Source organism: Notolepis coatsorum (genome assembly GCF_963971535.1).
Source record: "Notolepis coatsorum genome assembly, chromosome: 19".
Classification (NCBI taxonomy): domain Eukaryota; kingdom Metazoa; phylum Chordata; class Actinopteri; order Aulopiformes; family Paralepididae; genus Notolepis; species Notolepis coatsorum.
In genome coordinates this window covers 58763926-58788474 of record NC_140183.1, presented here as the reverse complement: position 1 = coordinate 58788474, position 24549 = coordinate 58763926, and the positions used below count along the sequence as shown (strand labels likewise).

The 24549-nt window shown below is 45.0% G+C and overlaps 1 protein-coding gene across 1 annotated transcript in view; it reads left to right on the top strand.

Annotated features, from left to right (window-relative positions):
• Positions 1–24549, top strand: part of atp8b2 (ATPase phospholipid transporting 8B2) — a gene marked incomplete at both ends in the record, with an annotated part of 116650 nt that overhangs the window by 85209 nt on the left and 6892 nt on the right. The window contains 1 exon segment of the mRNA XM_084336665.1: positions 20841–20967. Coding sequence (XP_084192791.1) covers positions 20841–20967 — 127 coding nt within the window.

The following is a 24549-nucleotide window of genomic DNA, read 5'->3' as shown; positions in this document are numbered from 1 at the left end:
GAGCAGTAGCGGGCTGAGAGCGCGTGCTGGGTGATGGCGACCTCTGCTGGACGGGACGAACTCCCGTGCTGGGCTGAAGACAGCCGGTGCAGAGCAGATGCCGAACTTCGGCGAAGACAAGCGGTTGACGGCCGGTGCTGGGTCGACGCGCGACAATAATCTGGCCCTACCTTAACTGAAGCTACTCTGTGGGTCCCAGACAGCCCTCCTGCTAGCCGCAACATACAATGACGCAGGGTGCCTCGAAACACCGGTCCTCTTCAAGCCACGCTGGCTGGGCACCTCACTGGAGGGGATATCTTTAACATAAGCCAACACTTGGCTATACCGCTTGTCTTCTAGAATAACTCGTAGTATCACTAGGGTTGTTCAGTGGGGACATGCAACACGCTACTACGCTTATATTTCTGATATAACCCGTAATATACTCAAGTTCAATACGTTCACCCGTGTGGTCCACAACGGGGGCTCAACGACACGTCCTTCTCGGTTCACGTTCAACGCCGAAGAGGCTGGCCCTCCTCACTTCCGTTCCCGTTGACTTGCTTCCTTCTCCGTCTCTCTCGTGCGCTCCGCCTGCCACCGCCGCCCCCTGCTGGTACCGCCAACTAGCCCCACAGGAAGCACTGGGTGGATAGAATATGATCCAGTTTACTGTTTATAATCCATATTCCAGCCGCTGAGAGAAGGAGAAACCTGCGTCATTGTTCGAGGGAATATCAATGGAAACTAGTTAATATGTCTTGGTGCACAAAGGGGAGATAAAAGGCAAGTCAGCACTTCTGAATAATAGCCACATATTCAGGGTGCTACATATAGATATAGAATATATACACTAAGATAATATATACACTTAGATAAGCTAAAAGTAGTTCTGTCCTGAAAGAAGTTCATATGTCATATGATGATGTTGACTAATTGAACTGTCTATGTAGTAGTAGTAGTTTTATTCAGTCATCACACACAATACAATATGCACAATCATTCAACGGTCTTTGATTTTGGCAGTGACTTAGTAGTGTGGCGATAAGAAAGTAGCGAGCCAGAGACGTGGTTCACACGCCACACCGCCCCCACTGCATAGTCAGAGGCGTCTGTCGTGAGGGCGACCGGGGCAGTGGGAGAGGGGTGCGCCAGAGGAGCAGCGTTGGCTAGCGCGGTCTTGGCAGCCCCAAAGGCGCTGTCTATCCCCGAGGACCAATCTAACTCGTCCTTGGGCACTTTGCCCCGCAGGGCCTCGTACAAGGAGCGCATGAGGTGGGCAGCATGGGGAAGGAACCGGTTGTAAAAGTTCACCATGCCCAGGAACTCCTGTAGAGACCGTACGGTGCAGGGACGAGGAAAACTGGCAACGGACTCCACCCTGGCGGGGAGTGGGGTGGCTCCCTGTGGAGCGACATGGTGTCCGAGGAAAGTGATGGAGGACTGCCCGAACTGGCACTTGGTCGGGTTTACGATGAGGCCGTGTTTACTGAGCCGCTCAAACAGCTGCTGGAGGTGTGTCATGTGCTCCTCTATGGACGTACTGGCTACAAGAATGTCATCCAAGTACACAAACAAAAACGGCATGTCCTGGAGCACAGAGTCCATCAGGCGCTGAAACGTCTGCGCCGCCCCCATGAGCCCGAAAGGCATTCTTAGGAATTCGAAAAGCCCAAAGGGTGTAATGACAGCTGTTTTTGGCACATCCCGTGGATGGACCGGCACCTGGTGGTAACCGCGCACCAGGTCCACCTTGGAGAAGATGACAGCCCCCGCCAGGTGGGTAGAGAAGTCCTGTATGTGCGGGACAGGGTACCGGTCGGGGGTTGTGGCGTTATTTTTTTTATTTATTTTTAAACTTAAATTTTTTTATTAAACATTTATAGACAAACAACACGACATATACAATAACCTCAACAACACTATTAAACAGACATAAATAATAAAGAAAAAATGTAATACCCAAAAGACGAAAAATAAAAAATACTATAATGGTGATGTCTGGTTAGGAGTGAGGGATAATGGAGGTACTATCCAAGAGGGGGTCCGGGAGGGGGGGATTTGAGCTGGAGCATATGTGTGTAGGGTTTTAGAAAATAGGTATTCGGGGTATATTATATACTAACATTTATATAATTGTAACTTCGCTGGATATACACGGTATACGGTTAAAATGTTATTATTGACTATTTTTGTTTTATCCTGTTTCTGTACTTGCATATATTTTAACCACCTTTACTGAAAGTTTCATTATACATTGTGTGTTGAGTACTGACTTTTAATAAGTTTTGTTTTGCAATAATAAAAAAAATTAAAAAAAAAAAAAAAAAAAAAAATACTGACTTAAGCAAATAAAACATAAAACAGTTGTCATACCTTAAACCAAAATAAAATTAGAAAACATTAAGTGTGTGACATGGGTTCAGAGACCCTCTTTGAACCTCTTTCCTCCTTTACCCTTCGCCCTCTTGTGGTGTATTTGGTTCTTCCTCTGTGATGTCGTTTTCGTTCCCCTTGTAATCCTCCCACTTACCCCATCTTTCTCCAAATTTCTCTTCCTGTAACCTCAGCATGTGTGTTATCCTCTCCATATCCTGTATCTCTTCCACTATTCCTACCCATTGTGCTATTGTCGGTGGGTCTTCCTTGTACCACAGTCTCGTTATTGCTTTTCTGGCCGCTATCAACATTATCTTTATTAAATATTTGTCCCCCCCTTGTATTCCCTCGTGTGTCAGGTCTCCTAAGTAAAGCACCAGTCCTGTTTGTGGTAATCCGTATCCTAATATTCTGATCATTGCCTCCCCTATCTCCTCCCAATACCCCTTCAGCTTCTGACATCCCCAGAATATGTGCGTGTGATTTGCCCCCTCCTTCCCACACATCCTCCAGCATGCTCTTTGTGTTGGTGCATATTTTCCCTTCAGCTCTGGGGTTATAAATAATCTGATTATGTTTTTCCATCCAAACTCTTTCCATATCCTCGATCCTGTTGTTGAATGTTGCACCTCGCATATGTTCCCCCATTCCTTCCCTGTTATTTCTATCTCTAGCTCTCTCTCCCATTTCTCCCTTATGTAATCGGTCGTGTGTCCCTTGCTGTTCATTATAGCCCGGTATATTGCTGATATTACTCTTCCTTGCCCCCCTTCGTATGCCCATACTATCATCTTTATTATTCCATTCTGTTCTTCGTCTTTGGCCCCCCTTATTTCTTTGTTGTAGTAGTCTCTAACCTGTAGATATCTGAAGTGGTCCCTGTTTTCTAGTCCAAATTTCTCCTTTAATTTTTGTAGTGTCTGCATTTCCCCCTTCTCTATCATTTTGCATATCGCTGTTGCCCCCCCCCCCCCCCCCCCCTCTCCCACCTTCTGAATCCATGGTCTAACCTCCCTGGTTTGAATCTCTTGTCATGTGCTACCCATCTCAGAACCCCTGACTGCTTCTCCAATTTGTGTGTTTTTACTACTCTGTTCCATATGGTCAAGGTGCATTTGGTGATTGGATCTAATAGTCCCTCTTTTTCTTTAAATAGTTCCCTATCTCCCACCAGAGCTTGTACCTTGTATCCCTCCCCTTCTTTTTCAATGTCTTTCCATCTTGCCTCATATCTGTCGTTACACCAGCACGTCACTGCTCTCAGTTGTGCTGCATAGTAATAATCTTGTAGGCTGGGTACTGCCATCCCTCCCTCTTCCTTTGGTAGTTGTAGTGTTTTATATCTGACCCGTGGTCTTCTCCCCGCCCATATGAACCTCGATATCAGTCTGTCCCACTCCCTGAATTGATTCTGTGGTATTTGTATCGGTAGTGACTGGAATAGGTATAGTAACCTTGATAGTATGTTCATTTTAATGACCTCTATTCTTGAATTGAAGTACAAGGGCATTACTGTCCATCTCTCTAAGTCTCTCTTGATGTTCTGATTTATCTGTGTATAGTTCGCCTCAAACAGTTTCTCCACCCCTCTCGTGATGTTCACCCCTAAGTATTTAATCTTGTCCATGTCCCATCTTATCCCGTACTGTTCCCTAATTTCCGTCGTTGGGGTATAGTTCCATGCTAAGGTCTGTGTCTTTGTCACGTTTAGTTTGTATCCTGAGTAGTGGCCATATTCCTTCAGTAGATCCATCAGTGCCGGGAAGCTCTTGTCTGGTTGTCTCATGTATACTATCACGTCGTCCGCAAATAGGCCTAATTTATATTCCGTTCCCTTTATCCTTACTCCCTTAATGTCCTCGGTCTGTCTGATCAGTTGTGCCAGTGGTTCTATGAAAACGGCGAAGAGCGTCGGTGAGAGACAACATCCCTGTCTGGTAGCCCTCTCTAATCTGATTCTATCCGTCAAGCTGCCATTCACCTTAACCCTCGCTGTCGGTTCTTGATATAGCGCCTTTGTAACTGAGGGGTACAATTCCCTGACTGTATTGATAAGTATGGTATCATTAAACCACTACCGCTTTATGTACTTTAACTACTGGCCATACAGTACACGATATCTAAATATGATGAACACTTTCCACAATGAAATCGGTTCCAGACAAAGGTAATAATCAAATATTTAATATAGCAAAAGGTACATAGAATATTTATCTTACATTTATCATTTGAATGCACTTGTAAGGCAAATGAGTACTCGTAGGCAAATCAACACTGAATGTCCAATCTCTGGTTACGCAGGAAGCAAGTATACAACCTGGCTCTTAGGGAATTAGATCTATGGTACACTTAATGATATAGCGGGATATTCTGGAAGGGGTCCTCCCGGTTGTAAGCCGGTAGGGGGGGTAGGAGAGCCGTCGGTAGTAGACCGTCTGGTCAACGATATCTAGGGAGACTTCAAGTACAGAAGACAGTGCGATAGACTCTTGATCCGCAGATGAATACACCTTGGTTCTCTTGTAGGCTGTAGCTCCACAATGAAGAAGAAGCTAGGCGACCTCAGTCTCTCTGAGCGCCGACTCAACTTGACTCCTCTCGGGGGTAAATCCAACACTCACAGGCGTCGGCGATTATCCGCTCCACAAATCACAGTACCAAAGCAAATATATATTCCAGCCGCATAGGGCTCAGCAGTCGTCGGGTAGGTAATCCAGTGTACATGTCCCTCGGTCCTCGCCTAGATCTCCTCGGATGAAAGCGCCATGTGGTCGGCCCAACCTGGATAAGACTCTAGATAACACGAGGAAGCGTTGGAGATGCTGGTCACTTTAGAACTCTAACCGCACGATGCACCATACACGATAGACTATTATTACTTAATAGAAATACGTCGCACTCGACGGTACAGTGCCAAACTCTGACAATTCAGTTATTAATTCGCACGAGGTCTCAATGCTATTCTAAGGCCAAACAGGCCATACTTCGCCGCACGTCGTATCGTGGGTGAGGCTTCACGTTCTGTTACTAAGTTGGGAAGAAGGGTAAGGGACTAAGGGATTTCTACATTTACTTGCGCCATATTTATATGCACGGTGAACAAATAGTGCCACTCTCATTTCGGTAGCCGTATCCCTGAGCGGAGCCGGGGCTAGTACGGACATGTCTCGTCGGTACCTTTGAACTTGACGCCAGGGGCTGGTCCCTTGGCGCCTGGTCCTTTTGTCCAATAAGAGAATGAACTATTATGGGCTATAGTAGGCTAAAGGGATATTCCGTGTATATGTACAAGGAATATACAAGGGATATCAAACGATATACAAATACTATTCAATATATATCCATAAATAAATATATATACTCGGTTTAATCTGATCCTTCGTAACAGCCTTGATCATCTTCATCGCCCTCCCGTTCAGTCCGAACCTCATCAATGTTTTATATAAAAATGTCCAGCTCACACTGTCGAATGCTTTTTCTGCATCTAGGCTAATCAGTACCGCGCTACCACCTTGTTTTTGTATCTCCTCTACTATGTGTAATGTCTTTCTCACGTTGTCCTGTGTCTGTCTCCCTTTAATAAATCCAGTTTGATCTTCATCTATAATGTCTGGCATAAACGTCTCAAATCTCTTTGATATTATCGATGTATACATCTTGTAATCCACGTTGAGTATGGACACAGGTCTGAAACTACTACATAATTCTCTATCCTTCCCTTCCTTCGGTAACGTGGTGATTATGGCTTCCTTCCACGAGGGGGGCATTTTCCCCTCTTCCATCGTGTGCCTGAATGCCGCCCCTAACATGGGTGCTAATTCCGTTCTAAATGTCTTGTAGAATTCCGATGGGAATCCGTCGCTCCCCGGAGACTTGTTGTTTTTAGCTCTACTAATTGCCTCTTCCAGTTCTCGTTCCGTAATTATTTTATTTAATTCTTCATTCTGTTCTTTCCCTATCGATGGTAACTCTAGCTTCTCCAGATATGCTTCTATTTCCTCTTCTCCCGCTGCTTTTGGCTGTGTGTATAGTTTCTCATAGTATTCTCTAAATGTCCTCTCTATTTCAGCTGGGTCTCTCAATATTTCATTAGTCTTTATATCCCTTATTGTGTGTATCGTGTTCAACTTCTGTTGCGTCCTAATTCTCCTAGCCAACAGTCTGGTTGCTTTTGGTCCCCCTTCATAGTACGTTTGTTTCATGAACCTCGCTTTCTTTTCTATTTCCGTCAATAATTCCCTATTTATCCTGGCCTTTACTTCTTTGATTTCTCAGAGCGTTTCCTGTTCTTTTGATATCTGGTGTCTCCCTTCTAGCTTCTTCAGCTTCCCTATCAGATTGTGATATGTCTCCGTTCTGGCCTTCTTCAGCATTGCTGTCTTCTCCATCAATTTCCCCCTTATCACCACCTTCAGTGTGTCCCATAGAATGTTCGGATCTACCGCCCCGTTGTCATTTTCTTCCTTATACCTGGCTATCTCCTCCTTGATCCCTGACTCACCACCCCCTTGTTATTTAATATTCCTACATTTAGTCTCCAGATCGTGTTCCTCCGTCTCCCTTCTAAATCTACTGTCAGATATATGGCACTGTGATCCGATATGTCCGCTACTCCTATTCTGCTCTCCCGTACCCTGTAACTGTCCCCCGTCGTCATCAAAAAGTTGTCTATTCTCGCATATGTCACGTGCGGGTGTGAGTAATGTGTGTATTCCCTGTCCATGGCGTGCATCCCCCTCCAAACATCTGTAATTCCCATTTCCGTCATCTGAATATTCATATATCTACTGATTGGTGCCCGTCCTTTTCTAGTACTCGTGGTGTCTAGGTCGTGATTCAGTACTACATTAAAATCTCCCGCGCATATCAATATCCCTTCTAGTTCCATCACTATCATATCAAAAATGGTCTCATATAAATCCCTCTCACTCTCTGGGGGTGCATAAACATTCACTAACGTAATCATTTGACCCTCCATTTTTCCCTTCACCAGAACAAACCTTCCCTCCTTGTCTCTTACTTCCTTGATCAATTCAAATTTGACTGTATTTTTGATTAACGTGATTACTCCTCTCCTCAGGTTCCGTTTAAAGGAACTATAGTATGCATTTTCATATCCGAACCTCTTCAGTTTCTCATGATCCGGTGCTACCAAATGTGTCTCCTGCAGAAAAATCACTTCCATCTCACTTTTTTTACATTTCAACATCACTTTGCCCCTCTTTATCACATTATTCATTCCATTAACGTTTAACGACATCATTTTTATACCTTTAACCATTGTCATCTTTCTTCTTCTTTCGTCTGTCAGTCCCCCCCATGTTACATTCATTCCCCCCTCCGGTTGTAGCCTCCGCTCTCTTCACCGAATACATATAATGATTAACATAAATAAAAAACATAAACTCTACATAAAGTGCTCCCAAGGCGTTCGGGGGGTCCCTGTGTCCCCCCCTGTCCCCTGCTGGTGGGTGAGGAGTAATTGCTCTCCTAGTGAGAGGCCTCCTCCTGACGGCTTGGGGGTTTGAATCCTTTACCCCCAACCGCTCGTCATATTTGTCCAGCTTTCTTACTGTTTTTATTGCTGTCGTGCTCCTGGTCAAAATCGCTCTGTCCTTCATTCTGATCAAAGACCCCCATTTCCTAGGTCCCTCTCAATGTGGCTCATATGTTCCAATGTCCCTCTTTCCTCCCAAACCCGTGTGTGGTGTCTTCTGTGTACCCCTTTTTATTTTATTTTCCTCCTCTCTATTTTCTATGTGATGTCCATTTATCCCCTTAATCCCTTCCAACTGTGTTACTCTCAGCGTGTGTCTATGTACTTGTTTCAATATGTTCTGTGTTCCGTCTATCATACCTAATTATATTTCCATTTATTTCCTCCGTCAGCCTGTGTATTATGTGTCCATGTATATGTTATGTTCGTTCCTATATCCTGCCTCTACCTGGGAATGTGTGTTTATGTATATGTTATTTCAGTTTCTATATTTTGTCTCTATTTGGATAGTTTTTCAATCTCTTGTGCGTGTACTCATCCGTTCGTCTCCTCCCGCTCTCCTCTCCTCCTCTCTCCTCTCCTTCTCCGTCTCTGGCCTCCTCGTCCGTCTCCGCCTTCGGTCTGTCACTTCTCACCTCGGCCTTCTCCTCTCTCCTCCCTCCTCTCCCGGGCCTCGATCTCCCACTCTGGTCCATCTGCGTGCCCCCTCCAATCTCTGCTGCAGGCTCCGCGTCTGGCCCTCCTGTCTCCTTCCCTCTCCGTCCTCCGCCATCTGCATCCCACGTCGCCTCATCTCCTCCGCCGCCTCCCACACCGTCGCGTATGTCACCGTCCCTTCCTTCCAGTGAATCCTTAGCGAGGTCATGGGTGATTGGTGATTTTCTTTCAGAATTCTCTTCAGTCCCGCGTAGGACCTGCGTGTTATTGCCACCGCTGTCGAGTAATCTTGATCAAACAACAGTCTTTTCCCCTCGATTTCTATCTTCTTGGTCCACGCGGTTCTGAGTATCAATTCCTTAATCTCAAATCTCAGAAAGTTAATAATCACCGCCCTCGGAGGTCTGTCCGGTTTCGGTCTCGGAGCCAACGCCCTGTGGGCCCTCTGTATCTCCATTTTTTCCAGTCCCGTCTCCTTCAGTTGTTCCTTGATAAGCTCTTCCACATATTGGATCACCGATTCCCCTTCGACTCCTTCTTTCAATCCCCATATTCTGATGTTATTTCTCCGTGACCTCCCCTCCATGTCCGATATCTTTGTCTCCATCTGTTCTTGTTTTTGAATCGCACACGTTAACACCTCGTGTATCTCTGTGTTCCATTCCTCCATTTGCGCCGTTCTAGTCTGTACCTCTGTTACGTTTCTGTCCTGTTCCGCCATCTTCTCATCCACCCTTTTGATTTCTGCATTAATTTCACCTCTGAAGTCCTCCTGTTCCTTCCTCAATTCCTCCCGTAACTTCCCAATATCATTTCTTATCGTGTCCGAGTTCAGTTTCATGGTCGCCTGCATCGTGTCCGAGTTCAATTTTATGGTCGCCAATATCCCGGCCTGCATGAGCACGGCCCATCCTGGCATTTCCTTGTCCGTCTCAGCCGAGACTCCCCCTTCCTCCGCCTGCTCCTTCTCGGTCTCGCCTCGGGGGTTCTGCTCCATCGAACTCTCCTCTTTTTTTTTTTTTTTTTTTTTTTTATTTATTTTTTTATTATTATTATTGCAAAAAAAATTATTAAAAGTCAGTACTCAACACACAATACATAATGAAACTAACAATTAAGATGGCTAAAATGACATGCAAGCACAGAAACAGAAAGCAAAAAAATTATATAATAATACTTTACCGTATACAGTGTATATCCAACGAAATTACCAATTATACCAATGTCTTATACAGGATATACCCCTAATACCTGTTATCTAAAACCCTACACACATATGCTCCAGCTCGAACCCCCCCCTCCCGGACCCCTCTTTGGATAGTACCTCCATTATCCCTCGCTCCTAACCAGACACTACCATTATAAGCTAGCTTTTATTCTCTCCACCACTTCTAACCACATTGACATTTTGGATTCATTGAGACCCAGAATTCTTGCTGTAGATATTTCTTGATAAATCACATCGAGATATGTAAGAAACCAAACTTTCCGGCACATTTTTTCCGGTTGAAACCAGCGTGATGCGATCAGCTTTTTAGCTACTGTGATACCCGATAAAACCAATCTCTTTAGCTGTGGATTTACTGCAAACTCAAAAACATCATTCAATAGTAATACAGAGGGGTGTACTGGTATATTCCAAGTACTCCTGTGAGTTCTCCATTTCTCTTTCCTTCATATTTGTTTTCTCCTCCTTCCTTCTCGTTTGCATCTTGATTTTTGATCACTTTTCGTCACTTTTCGGGTCCTTATTTCTCCGTTTTTCGCTCTTTTGACCAGGAGCCTCACCGCATGCGTGCTACTCTTCCGCTCTCATACCGGAAGCCGGTTGTGGCGTTATTAAGGCGACACACAATGCCAAGTTGCTCCATGGTGGAAAACTCCCCCCTGGCGATTGCCAGCTTGGCTGAGTCGAGGCGCCGGGCCCGGGCATAGACTGGGGGGCCCTCTGTGGTAATATGGTGTTCCACACCGTGTTTGGCCACTGCAGATGAGAACGTGGGTGTGGTGAGGTCAGGGAACCCGGCGAGCAGGCGTTCATACGGGTCCCCGGTGGCAAGTGTGTTCAACAGGCAGAGAGCTCCGCCCCCCCCCCCCCAACCGCCCCAAGTGTGCAGGGGTAAGAGGAAAAAGAGAGGGCATTGATCAAGCAACGGTTTTTAACATCTACCAGCAAGCTGAAGGCACAGAGGAAGTCTGCTCCCAGGAGCGGCGTGGACACCGCAGCCATAACAAAACCCAGCCGAAACGGCGCCCCCCAAAACACACCTCCACATACCTGGTGCTGTAGGTACGTATGGGCGTACCGTTCGCTGCGTCCATCTGGGGCCCGTGTCTGCCGTCCATGGTGTCCACGCCCTGTGCCGGCAGGATGCTGCATTGCGCGCCCGAGTCCACCAGCAGCCGCCGGCCAAACAAGGAGTCAGTGATGAACAACAGCTTGCAGTCATGGCCGGCACCCACAGCCACTAATGAGCCCCGGCCCTGGCGTTTCCCTGCCCCTTGAAACTGCATGGCTTGCGACACTGCTTGGCCCTGTCCCCAAACCTGGCATGGTAATAGCAGAGCCCGTCGTCGGGTTGGCGTCGGGCTGTCACCGCAGCCGCGGTGTCTGTATAGGCCTCCAGTGGTGGGGCAGAGGTGCCCTGGTGGGGCAGCAGCGCATGGACAAACTGCTGCTGCCTGTTGGCCAGGAAAACCCTGTCTGCTTCTGCAGCCAGGCTGCGATAGTCCTTGGTGGAGGAGAGGAGGGAACTGGCCAGTGCTGTGCGCACAGGCACTGGAAGCTGCCGCACGAAAATGTGTGTAAACAGAAAGGAGGGATCAGCTGATCCCAGCACAGCCAGCATCTTCTCCATCAATTCTGATGGTTTGCCATCGCCGAGGCCGTTGAGGGACAGCAGGCGGTCCACTTTCTCCAGTTCTGACAGTTCATACAGCTTCAGAAGGAATGTCTTTAGCGCATTGTACTTGTCAGCTGCCGGTGGATCCTCCAACAGCATCATCGCCTGTGCCGTCGTTGAAGCATCCAACGCCGCCACCACATGGAAGTACTTAGTTAGATCTTGTGTTATTCCTCTCAGCTGGAATTGGGCTTCGATGTGTTGAAACCACGGCCGGGGATTATGCTGCCAAAAGTCGGGCAACTTGACGGTCGCAGAGTAAATGTTCGCCTGTAGCATATTAGCGTCGTTAGCATTCGGTGCGGGTGCTTGCGGTTGCGCGACGCCGTTGTCTTGCATAACGCTAAATGCTGTTAACGTTAAAACGTTAACGTTTCTTCTCAGGGTCACCAATGTGGCGATAAGAAAGTAGCGAGCCAGAGACGTGGTTCGAGTTGAGGTACTTTACTTCTCACTCACATAGCATTTACAAATAACAACAAACTTAACCCGGAACCGGAAGTGGTATTTAACCTTTACCCTAAACAGTAAAACCCACACTCTTAAAGGCACAAGCCCACCTTGGTGAATGTATCTTAATATAGGTCACCACAGTAGCCTAATATAAATATGTAGCCTAAAATGTCTTGTTCCACATTATTATTGCCCCTCTGCAAATGTATGCAATAATGCAGAGGGACTTCTTTAGTAAAGGGAGTTTAGGTAAGAGATAATGTATAGCTACGAGGTCTGTGATCAAAATGCTTGATTGTGATTGGTCAATAGCGCTATGTTGCCCCTAACAGCGGTCATTATTGCGCTTTGCCCGTAGCAGCGGTGAATTATCAAGAAATAATTGACCGCTGTTAGGGGCAACCGAGCGCTATTGACCAATCACAATCAAGCATTTTGGCGAATGTTAAAACGCCATGTAATAATAAAGGATCATTCTGGTTATTTTGAACATAGACTCTATTTTATTACCATCTGGTGTCTGTCATACAGTACCTATTAATTCTGACAACAATTTTGTCAACTGGAGTCTGGACCACAAATGAGTGAGTTTGTGGTTTTACGAGTGAGTTTGTGTTTTTATGAGTGAGTTTGTGTTTTTATGAGTGAGTTTGTGTTTTTATGGGCACTGAAGTTAGCTGCAGTCATCTTTATCTCTAGAATGACTCACTCAATGAGAAATGTTGCGTTTCTGGCAACATTCTTTCCCTGAAGTGATTGAATTGCAGTCAGACTCACACAACTTGCTCACTCGTGGTCCAATGGTCGAGACTTTGGTCGGTATCGACCAGCGTGATCACAGATGACAGGAAAACGGGATCTAGATTGAAAATAAAACAAACGGCTTTTAAATACCAACGCGTTGTAGTGTGATGGCAGAGATACTATGCTTATAATTTCCCCAAATATAACTCATTCAGCATGAAATAAACAAACAAATATAAAAAGTGAGTGAAATCAATATAGACTAGGGCTGTCACATTCTTTTCGAATTTCTAATTACATTTCAAATTTACATAAAAACACGAGATTCGAACTTGAAGGGAGAAATTTGAATTAGATTTTTTTTTATTATTATTATTATTTAAACTAATTTAAATTTAATAATATATATATATATTTTTAACGGTCAGGTCATAAATTAATAGGTGAGACTGTGCTGAAAATAATGATACCAAACATACCATGGTAAAAAAAAGTAGCCAAAACTTTGAAAATAGCTTAGACTTTTTTAGATTTAATTTTATTTTTATTTAATTTTTTTACACTGAAATCCGAATTTGAATTTGAACTTGTCTACAATTCTGCAACAAATTTCGAATTCGATTTTTTGTTAAAGTGACAGCCCTAATATAGACTAGTGCATTGCCTGTTTGGAGCATGTGGCAGTTGGAACCAGCCGTTTGCTCGGTTCCTAGAAGTGCTACAGTACGTGCGGCGTTCTTGAGAACCACTCATCCCAATCGACTTTACACTCGATACTGCACCCTCCTGGGTCCTCAGCTGTAAAGGCAGTCCTGCGGACCAGAGTTGCCTTGAGGCTCCAGGTATGACGTTGGTAGTCCGACACGCTCCCAATTGCAGTCCAAAAGAAAAGAGGATAAAGAACCGATGTACTTTGTAAAATAAACAAGATTTATTTTAAAGCTAATTATTTATTATCACAACAGCCCCAATAGCTGCCTATAACTATAAAACAAACAAAAAAGGGTTTGGTAAATGAACATAAACTAGCAATTAAGTGCGGTCAAAAACGATATGGTACCGCTCTACCTGGGGCCTGGCTGAGCTCACATTACCTGCCATGTTATAGGTGTAGTTAGGGGGAACATGAAAAAAGGAGTAGACCATACTGGAATTCATTATGACATATATTAATAAACACAAAGCACAAAGATGATAATAAACGATATGTCTAATGGGGCAATACAGATACAATTTCATCCTAGAATTTGGCTCCTACATCAGCAATACATGTGCTGATCAGATGAACAGTTCTCGAGACGGACAACAGACAGACAGAGATTCCTTCCTTTATAGTTAGATTAGATGAAGCCGCATCAACCCGCCTGATCTCCAACCTACCAAAGTCAGCCCATGTTCCCCCACTTCTCAGAGAGCTGCACTGGCTTCCCATCGCCGCACGAATCCGCTTCAAGGTCCTTGACCTGGCATACCGTGCAGCGAAGGGAACGGCTCCCTCCTACCTCCGGTCTAATGGTCTCTAACTACACACCCTCAAGACCCCTCCGCTCTGCATCTTCTGGCCGCCTCAGACTCACTCCTATCCGAGCTCCTGGGGGGTCATCAAAGAGAAGCAGGCTATTCTCGGTCCTCGCTCCACAATGGTGGAACAAACTTCCCACCACAGGCAGGACAGCCGAAACCCGACCAATTTTCTGCCGTTGACTAAAAACACACTTCTTCAAGTTCAAGTTTCTTTAATAGTTGTCATACAGAAGTACAGAATACTTTTATACAAAATGCTTCTTACTGTTACGCTCCAGAGACTGTGCAAGACAAGATAAGTATGAAATAAAATAACATAGTATAGCATGTAAATTAGAAGTAAAAAAAATGAGGTCACAGTGTTCAGTATAGACATATGTACAATGTTCGATGCAGAATAGACGTAACTGAGTTACCATATAATATACAATACTGTGCAGTGTACTAATATACAATACTATATAGTGCAAGGCAGAAATGGGATGAGGTGCAATTTAGGTACAATTTACAGTAGGTGTACGAGTTGTAGTGCAAATCCTTTATCAATAAATATAAAGTGTGTTTGTGTGATCTAAAGTGTGGAGAGTGGGTGCTGCAGTGTGTTGTTTGTTTAAGTGAGTGTGTGCGTGTGGGTGTGTGTGCTGTGTGCATTTGATGGTTGTTGCATAGTGTTTATTGTTCGTTTAGCAACCTGATGGCCTGGGGATAGAAGCTTCTTCTGAGTCTTTCTGTGCTCGCCTTAAGACTCCGGTATCGCTTGCCTGACCGCAGCAGTTCAAAGAGGCACGTTCGGGTGGCTCGAGTCCTTAATAATTCTCTTAGCCTTCCCCTTGCACCGCTTGTTGTAAATGTTCTGGAGGGTGGGAAGCCCCCCTCCAATTGTGCGTTCGGCTGAACGTGTCACTCTTTGTAGTCTACTACGGTCTTGTGCAGTGCTATTCCCAAACCAGGAGGTGATGTTGCCAGTCAGGATGCTCTCTATTGTACATGAGTAGAAGTTCCTAAGGATCTTCTGACTGACTTGGAACTTCCTTAGGCGCCTGAGGAAGTAGAGGCGTTGTCGTGCCTTCTTCACAACACTGTCAATGTGTGTGGTCCATGTCAAATCCTCGGATATGTGGGCTCCGAGGTACTTGAAACTGTTCACTCTCTCAACCGGTGCCCCGTCGATGCTGAGGGGGCTGTAGTCCTTGACCCCCGACCTCCTGAAGTCCACAATCATCTCTTTTGTTTTGCTGACGTTCAGGGAGAGGCAGTTCTCCTGACACCACTGTGACAGGTTCTCTACCTCTTCCAGGTAGGCCCTTTCGTCGTTGGCAGAGATCAGGCCCACCACTACTGTGTCATCAGCAAATTTGATGATGGTGTTGTTGTTCCGCTGTGCTACGCAGTCATGTGTGTACAGGGAGTAGAGGAGGGGGCTCAGAACACAGCCCTGGGGGGCCCCTATGTTGAGCGTGATGGATGAGGAGGTGCAGTTGCCTGCTCTTACCACCTGGGGTCTGCCCGTCAGGAAGTCCAAGACCCACTGGCAGAGGTCATAGTTCAAGCCCAGGTCCCTGAGCTTGGCTATGAGTTTGGAGGGGACTATGGTATTGAATGCTGAGCTGTAGTCAATGAACAGCATTCTCACATAGTTCCCCTGCCCTTGTCCAGGTGTGATGCTGCTGTGTGCAGCACATGGGCTATGGCGTCCTCCGTGGACCTGTTGGGGCGATATGCAAATTGCAGAGGGTCCAGGTTGATGGGGAGGGAGGAACAGATGTAGCCCTTCACTAGCTTCTCAAAGCACTTCATGGCTATGGAGGTGAGGGCTACAGGGCGGTAGTCGTTGAGGCAAGCGGGCGTAGATTTTTTGGGTACAGGGATGATGGTGGACTTCTTCAGACAGGTGGGGATGACAGCCTGTTCCAAGCACAGGTTGAAGATGTCAGTGAATACCGGGGCCAGTTGGTCGGCACAGACTTTTAGGACGCGGCCGGGGATGCCGTCCGGTCCTGCTGCCTTCCTGATATTCACTTTTTTAAAGATCCGTCTCACCTCATGCTCTGTTACCCTGAACACTGAGTCTCCATCAGCAGACCCCCCCCCCCCCCCATTGCCGTGGTTTGTAGGCTGGTGTTTTTATTCACAGCCTCAAACCTTGCATAGAAGGAATTGAGATCATTTGCTAAGGAGATGTCACTGTTCAGTTTGAGGGAGGTGCCTTTGTAATCTGTCATTGTTCTGAGGCCCTGGCACATGCCTCTAGAGTCAGCCTGTTCAAACTGAAGTTCAACTTTATCCCTGTAACGCCGTTTTGCCTCTATTACTGCTCTCCTGACGTTGTATCTTGCCATCTTGTGTTCTTCCATGTTGCCTGTCACCAGCCCGGTGTTGTATGCTGATGTGCGCACTTTCAGAGCCTTACGGACGGATTTGTCAACCCAGGGCTTTTGATTTGGGTAGATTTTAATTGTGGTGGAGGGGATTGTTTCTTCTACCAGAGTACAGACATAGTCAAGCACCGTTTCAGTGTATTCGTTAATATTGGCTGTGTTATCACGGAATACACTCCAGTCTGTGCATTCAAGTGCAGCTTGGAGTGACTCCTCTGACGTCACGGTCCAACGCTTAACCTCTCGCGAGACCACCGGCTTTCACTTGAGACTTTGTTTATACTTTGGCAAAAGAAAAATGGCGGCGTGATCGGACTTACCGAATGGACTAAGAGCCTGTGACTTGTACCCATTCTTAAATTGCGAGTATACATGGTCTAATATGTTCTCGCCTCTGGTGGGACAGGTCACATGCTGATAGAAATTCGGCAACACCTTTTTAAGACGCGCGCTGTTGAAATCGCCCAGAACCACAATGGCAGCGTCAACGTTTGCTGTCTGGAGTTTGTTTACCTCGTCGTGAAGTTTTGAAAGTGCGGTCCCAGTGCTCGCGTGTGGTGGGATATACACTCCGATGAGTATGATGGACGTCAACTCTCTCGGAAGAAAGAAGGGTCGACATTTGATTGCGATAAACTCCAGGTCTGGGGAGCAGTGTTCAAGTTTCAAGTTTCAAGTTTCTTTAATAGTTGTCATACAGAAGTACAGAATACTTTTATACAAAATGCTTCTTACTGTTGCGCTCCAGAGACTGTGCAAGACAAGATAAGTATGAAATAAAATAACATAGTAAAATTAGAAGTAAAGAAAATGAGGTCACAGTGTTCAGTTTAGACATATGTACAATGTTCGATGCAGAATAGACGTAGTTACCATACAATATACAATACTGTGCAGTGTACTAATATACAATACTATATAGTGCAAGGCAGAAATGGAGAAATGGGACGAGGTGCAATTTAGGTACAATTCACAGTAGGTGTACGAGTTGTAGTGCAAATCCTTTATCAATAAATATAAAGTGTAAGTGTGTTTGTGTGATCTAAAGTGTGGAGAGTGGGTGCTGCAGTGTGTTGTTTGTTTGAGTGAGTGTGTGCGTGTGGGTGTGTGTGCTGTGTGCATTTGATGGTTGTTGCATAGTGATTATTGTTCGTTTAGCAGCCTGATGGCCTGGGGATAGAAGCTTCTTCTGAGTCTTTCTGTGCTCGCCTTAAGACTCCGGTATCGCTTGCCTGACCGCAGCAGTTCAAAGAGGCAGTTGTTCGGGTGGCTCGAGTCCTTAATAATTCTCTTAGCCTTCCCCTTGCACCGCTTGTTGTAAATGTTCTGGAGGGTGGGAAGCCCCCCTCCAATTGTGCGTTCGGCTGAACGTGTCACTCTTTGTAGTCTGCTACGGTCTTGTGCAGTGCTATTCCCAAACCAGGAGGTGATGTTGCCGGTCAGGATGCTCTCTATTGTACATGAGTAGAAGTTCCTAAGGATCTTCTGACTGACTTGGAACTTCCTTAGGCGCCTGAGGAAGTAGAGGCGTTGTCGTGCCTTCTTCACAACACTGTCAATGTGTGTGGTCCATGTCAAGTCCTCGGATATGTGGGCTCCGAGGTACTTGAAACTGTTCACTCTCTCAACCGGTGCCCCGTCGATGCTGAGGGGGCTGTAGTCCTTGACCCCCGACCTCCTGAAGTCCACAATCATCTCTTTTGTTTTGCTGACGTTCAGGGAGAGGATGTTCTCCTGACACCACTGTGACAGGTTCTCTACCTCTTCCAGGTAGGCCCTTTCGTCGTTGGCAGAGATCAGGCCCACCACTACTGTGTCATCAGCAAATTTGATGATGGTGTTGTTGTTCCGCTGTGCTACGCAGTCATGTGTCAGTGGTTAGACAATTCCTTTGCGTTGCCTATATCGCACCACTCCTTGTTTATCATGAAGGCAATGCCGCCTCCCTTCGTCCTTAGTGACTCCGCCGTCCGGTCTTTGCGGAGGACAAAGAAGTGGTCTGCCGGTTCTATTGCATGATTCGGGACATCAGGAGACAGCCAAGTTTCTGTGAAACAGAGGACATTACAGTCCCGAATGTCCCTCTGGAATTGGATCCGTGCTCTGATGTCGTCCAGTTTATTTCCTATCGATTGCACATTGGCCAACAATATGCTGGGCAATGTGGTTCTGTGTCGTTTGGACCTCAGTCTGTTTCGGACCCCGGCTCTTTTTCCTCGTCGTCGCCTTGGCCACGGCCACAACAAAGAGTCTAGGCGGGCCCGCTCTTCTTCCAAGTTGTCGCCTTGGCCATGGCCACAACAAAGGATCTCAGCGGGCCACTGCTGCTGTTCTGCAATCCGATCCAGAGAGCAATCCAATCGGTAAGTTTTCCTTAATCCAATGTCAATGATTGACTGACGGTCATACACATATAATGCACCAACAGTAGGTGCAAATAAAACTCTTATCATTCAATCAATTTCTGAAATGAAAAACTATCATGCACTTTTACTATCATGCACTTTGCTACTAAATAAACGTCCTTGCCTATATTACTACCTACTATGCTAATATCTTTACTACTATACACTCAAGACTGTATCACCCATGTTCAACACTGTTTGATAAATATTGTTTATTTAATTTTTTTATATAATTTTTTTGGCATTTTATTGCTTTATTGGACAGACCCGGCAGAGAGGAAGGGTGGGAGAAGATATGGGGAGGAGACATTCGGCAAAGGTCGCCGGGTCCGGGAGTCGATCCCGGGATGGCCCCGTTGCACTGCAGTGTGTTACGTGGTGCGCCACTCTGGCGCCCCGATGAAGATTGATTGATTGTTTGAAAATGTTATTAACTTGACAGAGTGTGTTCTCCATGTTCTTAAGAATGGCTTTATTTGGGAGGAATCATAGTGATTCCTTCATGTCAACCCTACAGGCCTACTTGGAATTAATTACTTAATCATAATACTTTACTATACTTTAATTACTCAGATATTCAAACACAATTATGCAATTATTGTGAAATGATTGAAAATAATAATTATTTAATGCCTTCTGTAGAATTTGTATTTCTTATTTGTTACATATCTGTTTTATTGATTAATTATACATTTGAAAGAATGCAGGTTAGAGCCAAAATGCAATATATCCCATGATTAATTTGGACAGACATTTGTTTGATATAGCTATAACTTGCATTCCTTCAAATATATCATTAATCAATTAAATAGATATTGAAATACACTATGTAGCCTACTACACCAACACTGCAAATGACAGTGGATAAATAAGAACTAAAGCTAATCGCGTGGAAATAGACTGCATTAATATTCCATAAGTCTTGTGTGCGCCAGTATAGCCTACGTGACTAATGAATGAACAGTAGGCTTATATTATTCTAATTACTTGTTTCATTAGGATTTAGTAGATACTATATATATGCTCTGCCCTATACTGTAAGTACAGTACACATATTAAGGCTGCCAGAGTCGGGCAGCGGACTAGTGGACTGTATCTGCGATCTCCTAATAAAACAAGTCATTCGAATAATATAAGCCTACTGCGTTCATTCATTACGCACGTAGACTATACAGTACTGCGAGCGTGTGGGGAGGGGGGTGCGCGCGCTGTGGCAGGTGGTCACGAGTAGTAGCCTGTATTCTGTATATATGATGACGATACATTAATCTAATCTCATTTTGATCGGTCGCAAAGCGCTTCCACCATCATTTTCACACGGCTGCATCATTAGTTGCATTTAATGAGCTGGTCTAAACCCTCTACTTTTCTCGATTTAATTTGCACACGGCACAGAACCTGCCTTATACGGAGCTCTGGAGGCGTTGTTTTGTATGCAAATGACCTAGATGGGAACGCGCGTTCATGTTTCAGAGCGGTGACATTCCTCATCGCGGGCATCTCAGCTGTGATAGTTTGATCCACTTAAGACATCTTCCCCACGCGTTGGGGACTCACAGTGAATTTGTCGTCAGTTCTGTCTCAGTCGGTTCCAAGATAAGTCTTCCAAGAGAACTCTTTGGAAAATATTGGGGAATGAGACCCATTGTTACTTAGCTGGCAGAGTTGTAATCCTTCCTGCTGACCTGTTGTACAGAACTTTGGATAAAATCATCAGCTAAATGACTAAAGGTAAATGTTAATGTAGTGTTAGTCAACCAAGACTTTGAATGAGAATGACCAATTAGTGGATTGACTAAGAGAGGGCAACACCAGCTATAGAGCATATAGCCCTGATGTAAGACGTCTGTATGAAGAACCTGTATTTATGTTTCGTTTGGTTCTCCATTTGTGTTTGTCAATATGTGTGAGCAGGTAGTGCCCAAAGCACTCTAGTGCAGCCGGTTGTATGGTTGACCATCGCCTTGGCAACAGTGATCTCCATCGTGCCAGTTCTGGCATTCCGCTTCCTCAAGCTGGACCTCAAACCCCAGCTGTCTGACACGGTGAGAACACACACACGCACGTGCACACACACACACACACTCACACACACGTTTCTGTGATGTGTGACATGTTTTGTTTTGGTCTGATGTATGGGTTGGATTAGTGTGGATTTCTTCAGACCTCTTTTGGAAGAGCCTGAGGTGTGGCCAGCAATAATCAGCTCTAATCTCCCCCCTCTTCAAGGGTGGCTCTAGCTCTGACCCCAACTGCTATTGGCCCATTTCCATCTTGCCGTGCTTGGCTGAAGTTCTTGAGAAGCTGGTCCTTAAGCAACTGGATCATTTCCTCAACACATAGCGGCACGGTGGTGTAGTGGTTAACACTGTCGCCTCACAGCAAGAAGGTCCAGGATTCGATTCCCGCTTGGGGACCAGGTTTCCATGATGCCAGGTACCCAGGTGGGGTATCTCCCAGGCCTTTCTGTGTGGAGTTTGCATGTTCTCCCCGTGCTCGCAAGGGTTTCCCCCCCGATAAGATAAACCCAATGGAAAAACATGCACAACAACAGATCGCCAACGCTGTGGCGTCCTTGACGAAGACGGACAGGAGCACTTGGATTGGTCCCCTGGCGCGGCTCACGTTGATGCCTGTCTGCTCCCGGCTGCCCTTGGGGGGGAAGGACGACGGGATGGGTTAATCGCAGAGACAAATCGCATCGGCGATCCTAAAAAGACAATGCATGCGTGTGTGTTCCGGTGTGTGTGCTAAACTAACCGCTGTGTGTACCACTAAAAACATTGAGTGTCGTTGCATGCCGAATAAAGACCTCTGCAACAGGTCCTGCATTATTATTATTATTATTATTATTATTATTATTATAATCATTATTCTGTCCGATCTTCAATCTGGGTTGCGTTCTGGCCTTGGATACATCACAGCCACTCTTAAGGTCCTTGACGACATCATCACTGACCTGGACAACAGGCAGGTCTGCATTGCCAACTTAGCCAAGGCATTCGATTCAGTTGACCACAAGACCCTTCTGGGTAGGCTCTCCAGCATTGGTTTATCCTCCACCTGCTGCAACTGGTTTACCAGCTACCTTACTAACCGGATCCAACAGGTCAAGACAGAGAATATCCTGTCTGAGCCACTTTCCATCACTAAAGGGGTGCCTCAGGGCTCAATCTTGGGTCCTATCCTGTTCTCCATTTATATTAATGATGTGGCGAAGGCTGCAGGCAGCTCTCGGATACACCTTTATGCTGATGAGACCATCCTTTATGCTTCTGGCCCTTCTCTCCATTCCGCGGCCTCCACTCTTCAAGACAGTCTCACTTCCATCAAGCAGTCCTTTCATAACCTCCACCTTCAGCTTAACACTAAAAAGACCAAATGCATCTTATTCGATCGCAAAAAGATAACCCCCAGCCCCCCCAAGATCCTTTCCGCTGATGACACCGAACTGGAGTTTGTCAAGTCCTACAAATATTTAGGGCTTTGGCTGGACTCTTCCCTTTCTTTCTCCATTCACATTAACCATCTTCAGTCCAAAGTGAGACTGGCATTTCTCTTTCATAACAAAGCTTCCTTCACACGCTCCTTTTTTATTAAAACAACACTGGCATGGACGTCATATGACCGACCGCCAGTCACTTATGCACATAAACTCCGGACTGAAAGAGGGGTTTAATGACACTTTAGACCAGGATATATGCAAATTATTGTAAACAATGTATCTGGCTCTAGAGAACAGCATGAATTTTGTTTTACTTGCATTAAGTAAATGCGTTTGCGATTAATAAGCGCACCTTGCAAAGCATTAACACTTTGAGCGCCGGAGGTTAATTCCCATTTAGTCCCTTGAATGCCACCATCGGCGCCAATGTTAACGTTAATATCGCCTAATCTATGTTTTAAATTATGGCTATGTGTCTAATCTGCCCGTCGTTTATCAAAGAATCATTTTCCAGTCAATGTTGTCAAGGCAGATTGTTTTTTTATCGCTTCATTTCCGTTTGATAGCATTTTGAAAAGCACCCGTTTTCAGGTGAAAAACAACACATTCTATGATAATCGCCTTTTACTGGAATATTCCAGAATGTTGATATTTGTCGGCCTATTTATGAATCGTTTTCAAATAAACGCTAGATGATTGATAGTATATGTGCACGCACGCACGTTCGAGCCGCGCGCTGATAATAGCTGCTCTCATTTCCTCATGGCTTTTACAGTGAAAACAGCTAGAGCACACAAAAAAGCTTATATCTCTGTGAAAACGAGTCTGATTATCCTAACACTGATAACATAGATTCCTTACCTGACATCAGATGGTATCCAAATGGTATATTCCAATTCCTGATCACCATTCGATATCTGGATATCCAACGGTAGGCTCGCGTGATGCAATATGATTTCAGATCGCTAATAAAAAAAATAAAAAATTAATTCCGAGAATACTCGTGACGTGGCATTCAACGGTCGGGGCGTAAACCCGAGAAAAGCTGTGAGTGGCATACAAAGTGTTAAAGGAGAGTTGCAGGTTCTCAATGGCTAGTTATACAAAGTCAGCAATACAATAAACAATAGTGTCGTCCGCATAAACATTTACTTGAGGGCCATTCAAAGATGAGACAATATTATTGATATAAATGGCTAATAAGATAGGACCCAGGATTGATTTCTGTGGGACACCTTTTGTAATGGGCAAGAAAACAGGGAATGCCTAGACAAATATCTCTCAAACCAACTGCAATCATTTACATCATGATCACCCCCCACCCCACCTACCCAACCTCCTCCAATGTACAGTTTCTTCCCCCTCAAATGTATATACTCTCTTTTTTAGAAAAAAAAATTGTATCACAAACAGTACTGTATTTGTAGATCTGGTACGTCATAAATGTCTAGATGTAGCAGTACTATCTATCTGTATGTCATGTATGTCATATATGTTATGATGAATTGAAAATGGGGGACCCTGATGTAAACAAGACGAAAGTCTTTCACTGGTCTGCATCCCCTTAACAATTGTGTGTATTGAGCTGTACTGTATTGTACCCATTCTGCAATCTGTCAATAAAATTTTTAATCAATCAATCAATCAAACCACTGTATAGACTTTGTAAAAGAAGAGTATAGTTAAGTATTACATCACGCGCAGGAGTGTGTTATACTCATTAGATCACGCATAGGGGTGGTTGTTCGACCCGACGCGCAGCGGAGGGTCGTTAGACCCGCCTAGGTGTGATCTAATGAGTATAACACACGACTTCAAGTGATGTAATGCTTTCATACAATGACCCAATTCACCCAACCTTATTGCTATACAATAAACACACAGTAATTGAAGCATAATGGAGATTTATTCACAAAACCATCCACAGAGAAAGTAGATCCAATAGTAGATCCAGTGGTCTGACAAAAGAAAAAGTCAGCGATTTTTCTTTTGTTTCACAATGGGTCATAACAAACCAATTACATAATCCAACATATGTGTAACGAACTAACATATTCCAGTTGACTATCTTTTTTGGAGGATTCGTTCAAAAGATATTCATACTGTACTTCCATTTGTCTATCTATGGCGGACTCATTCAGACTCATTAAAAAAAGAAAATAATAATCATTCGGTTGTGGGA